This window comes from Astyanax mexicanus, chromosome 23, assembly GCF_023375975.1.
Source record: "Astyanax mexicanus isolate ESR-SI-001 chromosome 23, AstMex3_surface, whole genome shotgun sequence".
Classification (NCBI taxonomy): domain Eukaryota; kingdom Metazoa; phylum Chordata; class Actinopteri; order Characiformes; family Acestrorhamphidae; genus Astyanax; species Astyanax mexicanus.
This window is the reverse complement of record NC_064430.1, coordinates 3560744-3569817: the sequence shown is the minus strand read 5'-3', so window position 1 is coordinate 3569817 and position 9074 is coordinate 3560744. Positions and strand designations below refer to the sequence as shown.

Sequence of the window (9074 nt, the reverse complement as noted above, 5' to 3'; positions counted from 1 at the left end):
ATTTATGTGTTTATGTAACTTTATCTAATATTTTTTTATGGTTTTTGAAGTATTTTTAACCTAATTAACAACCAATACTTAACTCCTTTATAAATGATGGATAAACCCTTTATAAAACAGCCTCGTTTTAAAGTGGTATATAATTTTGATTTGCAATAAAACTCTCACACACACATTCACACACATTCATGCACTAAGACTGCAGTGAATTATAGTTGTAGAGCGATTTGATCCCCATCACGGCATCGGCCTGACGGTGAAGCCGTCTTCTTCACCGCACACCGACACCGCTTCCCTTTCAGCTCGCTCATTACCCAGCCACCAACGCCTGACAAACTTGTGAGCCATGACACGTCGAGTTATTGCAAAAAAAACCCAAAACATTTTCATTTTAATGCTGCAGTAGAAAAAAAGTTTATATGAAGTCATATAATGGGTGCTTCATTGTCAACAACAAGGAAAAAAAAAAGAGAATCACGGCACAGAATGCATAACAGTGCCTGTGCTGTTTACATGCCAATATTTTACACATTAGATTTCCATTCACTGGCAGCTGTTAGTTATTTCAGTAAGTTAACTGCCAAAAATGTAGCAGAAGTGTCAATCGGAGGCAAAGTAACCATAGTTACCTTTCATATCCCAAATGAAATGAAATGAAACAAAAAAAAAGGAATAAAGAACAAAAAAACAACAAAAAAATAGATAAAGCTGCAGTGCGGAATCATGGGAGAGTAATCAGACAGAACAACATAAAAGTTACCAATCAAAAAGGCATTCTACAATATGAAACAACAACCGAGAGTGCTTATAAATAATAGGTTACACTGTGGAATTCCTCCTCCTTGCGTTATAAAGTAGCATCTTTTGTACAACATTTTAAATGTTCAAGAAACGATGGAACAAGTATCGTCTTGTACAAGAAGTTTAACCCTTTGAGCACGAGGTGGAAATAATAAAAGTTTAGGATGTTATTCGTGTTTTATTTTTTTTTTCTCCTTTTTTCTCTCATTTTCATATCATCTGATTAAATAACATTTATAAAACTATTGTGCAAAACAATTTCATTAATGTCTTCATATATTGTGCACCAGTAGATAGTCATACTCCTCTTAAATTAAAAATATAAAATGATGCATAATTTAGACAGAAATTAGTTTATACCATTTTTTATATGTACACATTTTTACACCTTTTTTAAACGACCTGAATTCATAAAGGCCCCTGATTTTCAAGGAACTGAAAGACTGCAGTTTGGATTCGCACGTTTTTTTTGTTGTTGTTTTTTTTGCAGTGAGAATCAGTCAGAAGCCACTTCGAACAGTTGGAACCTCAGGTATGGTATCATCTTCTGTTCCGTTCTTTGATCTCTATTTTGTTTCTTGTTTGCTTATTTAATGTTTCATGTATTATGTATATATATATATCATGTTTTGTGTTTTCGTAAGTAATCAGAACCCAATGTAAATTGAGTATTCCAATACGAATAAGGTATTACTGAATTTACTGATCCAATTTACTGACTTTTATCATATCATTTCATGTTCTCTATTTTCTGTCGATGATCTGTTATAATGTACAAGTGCTTGGGCGTACTCAGAGGGTTAAATTTAGTTTCGTTTTTTTTTTCGTCTGCTGACTTCAGCACACATAGGTCACGTTGACGAAAAAAGAAAGAAAGAAGGAAAAGAGAGATTCGGTTATCAAAAAAGTCGAACGAAACCGTTTCATCAATGCATGCAGCTTACTGCATCTCAGCGATGCCAAAGAAAGGAGGAAAACAAAAGGTGAATCCAATTTACACAACTTTCAAATACATACAACTTCATTTAAAGTCATTTTTTTATCTTATATACCTTCATGTTTTACCAGTGACAACAGCACCTCTTCACTCAACACTGCACAGTTAGAAAAGTCGTTTTTTTTTTTCTCTCTCTACATTTTCAGTTCATTTGACCTAAAATGAGGGGGAAAAAACAGAACGTCTCTGGACCAGTATGAGTTATCCCGGGAGGAAAACCCTCCGTGCATCATGTGCCGAAACTAGACAGTAGTTTAATGGCATCTATGTGCAGTTAGTTCTTTGTGTTAGTCAGTCAGTGTCTCTTTTTGTTTTCAGGTCTTGCTTTTTTTTACTAAACGAAATCAGTTCGTCTGAAGGCTTCGGAGAAAGCAAGAGGAACAGTGGGAAGTGGAGGACCACTTCAACCTTTGAGTCTTTTTTGTGTCCTTGACCACCGCTAAGGTTTCTCGAGTTCACAGACAAACAAGAGGTGGTCCTCGGGGGATTTGCCGTGAGTCTTGCTCAAGTGAAGTTTGACAGCATGCTTGCTAGCGAAAGTCCGATTGCACAGTTTACACTGGTACGCAGTGCCGTTGGCCTCTTCTTCTGCGGAAGGGGAGGGCGAGTGCGAGTGGGAATGGGAATGGGGACTGGGGCTGGGAGTGATGTTTGGGTTTGAGAGCGAGTGCGCCAGGACGTGAGCTTGGGCTGAAAGCAGTTTCTCAGAAAGTCCCTTAGTGTGGCGCGTGATTTGGCTGGCTAGCTGCTCCCCGGACAACTTGGCCAAGTCTCTAATCCGGAAGCCCAAGTGGGATTCAAGGTGGCTGACGTAGGTGGAGGGGGAGCGTATCTGTGAAGCACAGTCACTGCAGAAGAAGACGGGATGACCGGAGTCAAGGTTCTTCAGGAACTTGGTGCCACCCGTCCTCCTCAACTGGTACTTGACGTTGGCGAGCCAGTGGCTGATGGTGGTCATCGAGAGGCCGGTGAAGCGAGAGATGTGCATGCGTTCCTGCGGGCTGAGGTCGGACATGATGTACTTGCCGTCGCCCGTTTGCCGCAGGCTTGAAGCGAACTGCGCTTGCAGGATAAGCAGATGCTGAGGGTTCCAGTTGGACTGTCGGCCCTTGCGCTTCTGAGCCGGCGACATGTCCTCTGTCTCTTCATGTGTAGCACCGTCGATATCTGACCGCTCAGACAGACTGGTTGGTGTGGAAGATTTGGAGACATGGCTTTCCGTAAGGTTGCGCAGCATGTCCGAGATGTCGGACAGGGCGTTTTCACGCAAGGGTGAGTTGGACATGAATGAAGCCACGGCTGAGGAAGCCTTGGCCATGGTGATGGTTGAGGAGGGCGACACTGAAGAAGGAGTCGAGGTGGAGGAAGACAGTACGGCTGATCCCATGGAGCTGCTCTTTTCGCTCTTGCCTTTGGTCAGGTCAATCGGCTGGTCATTGTTGATGTGATAGAAATAGCGGTCGAGATGCTCGTTCGTCTTTTTGGTCTGAGCCGGAGTGGAGGCGGCTACGGCCGCCTTCTCTCCCAAACTGTTGCTCATCTTGAAGAGCATGCTCATGGGGTCGAGAGATGGGAGGGCAGGCTTAGCAGCTTTGCCTAGATGAACATTCATGACAGACTGAAGTGCACTTAAGGGGTTGACGAATGGCTGTTCTGGAGGATGGTCAGTGATAATCGCCGTGCTGCTGCACATGGAGGTGACGGGAGTTTTCACAGCATGGTCAGTGCCATTCTCTAAAGACTCTTTAGAATTGAGGGCCTCACCGTTGGAGTCCTTGTGAACATTTGCTGAGCCGTTGCTCTCTGGCGTTTTGGCTCCTCTCCTCTCTTTGGGTGACTCTCCTCTGGCGGAGTCTCCAGCTTCGCTACTGCATGGGGACGGCGTGGTTCTTCTCAGCGGGGAAGCTCTTGCACCGGGATCCCTCATCTTCTCTTCAACTTTGGCTACCTTTTCCGTTACTTTCTTGACAAGTTCCTCCATGGCGTGGAAGTTATTTTTGGGCAGAGGTGAGGTCTGGCAGCTTGGAGGGGAGATGAGGGGTTGGCTTTTGGTTGGTGACAGGATCTCTTCGCCAGAGAACATGTACTTCAGAGGGGAGCTCTTTCCTGAGTTGCGCAAGGAAAGCTTCATGATGTTTGGTAGCTGGTAGGCGGCATGGATGCTGGGGTAGCCTCCCCAGCTGGGTGTGCCGTTCTGTGCTTTGTTGATGGCTGATGTGACAGTGTTTTCCAGTGACTTTAGGATGTCAAATCCACCTTTAGGGCTTTCTTCCAGGTCTTCTTCCGTCAAATAGGGATACTTGGATGAAATGTCAAACTTCTCCTCTGGTTCATCATCTGTCATTTTCTTCTCTTTGCTGCTGATGATGATTTCCTTGGTGCACTCTTCTTCTTTTTCCTCTTTTTTGATTTCCATAGCGCTGATGGCAGGGGATATGCTTGGCGGAGGGGGTGCAGGCGGAGGTGGGGAGAAAGCTGTGGCAGCTAGTGGTACTGACTGGATCTTATCCTCTGTGGAGGGCATAGTGGTAGGGGCTGGGGTTGTAGGCGACTCCATAATGGGCTTGCCTTTCTTGATGGCGGAGTTGGTGACCTTAATGAAGTGGCCTGTCACCATCATGTGGGCTGTTAACTCCTGAAGGGTATCGTGGGAACTGCCACACTCCATGCACTTCAGGATCTGGGACTTCCGAGATTCGAACTGCCATGCGTAGCTTGCACCATTCTGATGGCCGTAGCGGTTATTTGGAGTGATGTAGGGATTTGCGGTCTTCTGCAGAAGGTCACTGGTGTCTGAGAGAGAAGGTTTGGGGGTGCCTCCGTTGGAGTCCGGTGAGCTGGGAAGTTCCAGCTCGATGGGGGCTCTTTTGCGAGCTGAAGAAATGATTTTGGCGGCCACTGGTGTCACCGGCTCCTTGAGAGGCACTTTCTGGTAGTGTTTCGTCTTGATCATGTGGACACTGAGATCCTGTAGTGACTCGAAGGAATGGCCACAGTACATGCACTTGAGGACTTTCTGGGCATCCTCCTTGCCTTCCATCTCCAGCAGGGAACGCTTGCGGGGCTTGGACCAGCGCTTCGTGCCCTCACTGTCTGTTTCATGGTTATCATCTCTGTAGTGCCCTGTTTCGTTCATGTGCACCGTCAGCTCAACCAGTGTGTCGTAGGCAGCACTGCAGTCCTTGCAGCGAAACTTGCTGGCACCAGTGAAGATGGAGCCATAGAGCTTGGTGCTTTGCCGGTAGAGCTGCACAGTGCTAAAGAGGTTTGGCTCAGATGCCGGGTGCAGTATTCTGTTCTGGTTCTGTGTGACCTGCTGCAAGGTCTTGGCCACGGCCGACTGGTGCCAATCGTAGCCTCCACTTCCGCAGCTGCTGCTGCTGCTACTGCTGCTGCTACTGCTGTGGCTGCGAGGGGGTTTTTCGGGTGGAGGCTGCGTCATGTTCAAGTTCAGGGACGACCAGTAGGAATTGGTCAGGAAGCTGGTGTAGATAGCCTTCATCTGCTCCAGGCTGTCCGGGCCTGCCGCGGCAGCTTCCTCGCTGCTGGGTGGTGCCGTCGTGTTGGTCATCCTCATGGATGCGCTTGAAGACAGTGACGTAAGTGGCTCCTTGGCAGTGCCGTCCTCCTCGTTCTTCACCGAGGCGCTCTCGAAGTCTGACATGCGGTCACTGGACTCGCTGAGGTGTGACTCACTGTCCATCTCGTGGCTGGAGAGGTCCGCGGCCGGCGAGTCGTGGAAGCCTGGCCGGTCTTTGAGGAGGAAGTCCTTGTCCTGGCACATGTACTTGATGGCAGGCTCCTCTTCAATCGCTGAATCATCTCCGTCCACGTCCTCGTCCATCAAGGCAGCTTCTTTTAGCTCCTCAGGAACATATGCTGCAAAAGACGAAGAAAAAAAAGAGAGAGAAAGAAAGAATCCTGTTAGTGTTCAGTCCAAATAATATAAAGATTTCACAAATTGCTTCCTATGAAGTCTTGAAAAACATCGTCAAAACACATAGTTGATAGAAATACTCTTATACATATCACAAAATGAATTTAGTAAGTTGCATTATTAAGTTTTTGTACTGAGAAGACAGAAAGTCAGTGAGACAGAGAGACAGTAGGAAAAAAAACGAAAGAGCGTAAGAGAAAAAAAGAGGGAGAGAGAGAAAGAGAAAGAGCGAAAGGGGGGAAGAAAAAGGCATGAGAAAAAACGTCTCTTCAAACCCAAGTTGCCACCTTATTCTTCTCAAGGGGCAACAGCTTGAAATTAAAACTAAATTTGAAATTAATGAAGCACATTCTGGAGGTGGCATTCGTTTCTGAAGTAATAAATTACTTGTATCAACCTCAGAGACAGCAGTTCCTGTCTGTCAATTAATATGTCTTACGCTTCTTCTGCAGCCTCTAATGCATTCCCTAACAGACACACTCGCCATTTAAATTAAGAAAGCATTCTCGCTCATTACTCGGCAGAGGCTTGCCAGCTCGTAAATAAAAATGAATGTATGTATGTTTTCCGACGCAAAAAATCTCCCCCCGCAAAACGCATTTGCGTCAATTACGAAAGATTAGAAAGTTGAAAGTTATTATTTACTGTTTAGCCTGGAGTGTGTGCACTCCACGCATATTTGAATACAATAGCTGGCGGGGAAAAATATAAAACAAAGCAAAACCTTATATCCGTTTTATAGCAATATGCAGAATGCCGCAGGATGAAACTGAAGAAGACAACAAATAATTGTTTGCGCTTATTGTCAGTTTTGCAAGAACAAGAAAAATACAAGTAAACAATAAGAGAAATAAAATTAAAAGTTTGTAGGCATCCCTGGCAGTTTATCTATGTTCATTTCGATATCAGGATTATATCAGAATATAAAATGATATTCTGCTATAAATGATTTAACATGAAAATTATAAAAGTCACAGAAAAAATGACAGTGATGCCCAAACACATATAAAAATGTGTATTGAATTCCTGTTATCATTAATAAAATTATATATATATATATTATGATATATATTGACATTGAATTATAAGTCCATATAACTGTCCAATAAATGTTTGCACGTATTGTTGCAAGGAGAAGAAAATGCAAATAAACAATAGGAGAAATAAAGAGAGACAAAGAAAGAGGTAGAGGTTGAGAGAGCAAGTGAGAGAGATACAGATAAACAGAGAAAGAGAGAGAGATACAGAAAAAAAGAGAGAGAGATAGAGACAGAGAGAGATAAACAGAAAAAGAGAAAGATACAGATAAACAAAAAAGAGACAGATAAAAGAGAAAAAGTAAGAGATACAGATAAAGAATGTGAGAGAGAGAGAGAGAGAGGAACAGAAAAAGAGAGATACAGATGAACAAGAGAGAGAGAGAGATACAGATAAACAGAAAAAGTGCGATAGATACAGATACACAAAAGAGAGAGAGAGAGATAAACAGAAAAAGAGAGAGATAAAAAAGAGAGATAGACACAAAGAAAAATAAAGAGAGAGAGACAGATACACAGAAAAAGAAAGAGAGACATACAGATCAACATAAAAAGAGAGAGATAAACAGAAAGATATATATATATAGAGAGAGAAAGAGAGAATAAACAGAAAAATAGAGATAGAGAGACACAGAAAGAGAGAGATAAACAATAAAATTGATACAGATAAACAGAGAGCAATAGAGAGATAAACAGAAAAAGAGAGAGAGAAACAGAGAAAAAGAGATAGATACAGATAAACACAGGAGAGAAAGAGAGATACCAAGGGAGAGCGAAATACAGATAAACAGAAATATAGAGACAGAAAGACACAGATAAACAGAAAAAAGAGATAAAGAAATATACAGAAACAGAAGAAAGATACGAATAGACAGAAACAGATAAAAACAAAAAAGAGAGTGAGTGAGAGAGATAAAAAATTAAAAAAGAGATATAGACACACAGAAAAAGAGTCACAGATAAACAGAAAGAAAGATAGAGAGGTAGAGTAGTGTAAGAGGGAGGATGTATAATAACACATGGTGGTAATTCCACACATTCCTCAGTGTGTATCTGTTGATCAGGTTCAGGTTCAGGTATGTAAACAGCTGTAAGCGCGGACAGTCCTCAGAGCTTTACTCTCAACATTTTCATATTCTATCCATCATTATAAACGACTGCAACCGCCAACCAGTCATACACAGCATATACAGCACAGCAGATTCACCAAATACATCTAAATACTATAATATCTGTGAGCCGCGCTACATAAACCTTCAGAAACAGAACAGGGTTTTAATATATTTCATTTTTTTAGTGTTTAATCTGCAGCAGCAGGGATGAGCTGTCGTGGTGTTCAGTCCAGCAGTGTTAAACATGCTGAATTGCACTTGTGTTTCTCTGATGCAGGGTTTCATCATTTTCAGGGCGCCGAATTTTTAGGCTGGTTTGGCTTTTTTTGAAGAGGTGAATAGACTGGCAGTGCCAACCTGAACGACAATAGAGGGGTTAGTGTCTGGCAGCTTCATTACAAACGTCTTAAAATGCTGGTAAAGCAGCTTCTTCTATAAATATATTATTATATAAATAAACAGTACTATGAAAAAGTATTTCATACCTGAGCAAACTGCTTAATCTATTACAGTTTCTCTGATTTTGCTATTTATAGGTTTATGTTTGAGTAAATTTAACATTTTTTGTTTTATGCTATAAACTACAGACAACATTTCTCCCAAATTCCAAATAAAAATATTCTCATTTAGAGCATTTATTTGCAGAAAATGAGAAATGGCTCAAATAATAAAAAAGATGCAGAGCTTTTCAGACCAATAATAATGCAAAGAAAACAAGTTCATATAAATATATATGAAATATATAAAGTTTTGGGAGTTCAGAAATCAATATTTGGTGGAATAACCCTTTTTGTTAATCACAGTTTTCATGCATCTTGGCATCATGTTCTCCTCCACCAGTCTTACACACTGCTTTTGGAAAACTTTATGATTGCTTTACTCATGATGCAAAAAATTGAGCAGTTCAGCTATGGGATTCCAGTGAATCATAGTGAATATAATAATATTCACAAATAGAGAAAAAATGGGACGCTAGTGAACCTTCCAGCCTTCCAGGAGAAGCCGGCCGGCCAGAATTACTCCAAAAGGACATGGACGACTCATCTAGGAGGTCACAAAAGAACTCAGACCAATATTTAAAGAACTGAAAAAAAAAAAAAAAACTATATATATATGGGGATTTATACAGTAATAATGTTTTAATAGCATAGATAATATAATGTATTCTGTCATTTATCCGTCAATTTATT

General features: G+C 41.9%; 1 protein-coding gene across 2 annotated transcripts in view; it reads right to left on the bottom strand.

Moving 5' to 3' along the window:
- Positions 1-359: 359 nt before the first annotated feature.
- The window catches only part of tshz3b (teashirt zinc finger homeobox 3b), an 84767-nt gene continuing 76052 nt past the window's right edge, over positions 360-9074 (bottom strand). For both annotated transcript variants that reach the window (XM_007246944.4, XM_049470944.1), the window contains one exon: positions 360-5677. In XM_007246944.4, the coding sequence (XP_007247006.2) occupies positions 2238-5677 (3440 nt within the window). In that variant the 3' untranslated portion in view covers positions 360-2237. The remainder of the gene's footprint in view (positions 5678-9074) is intronic.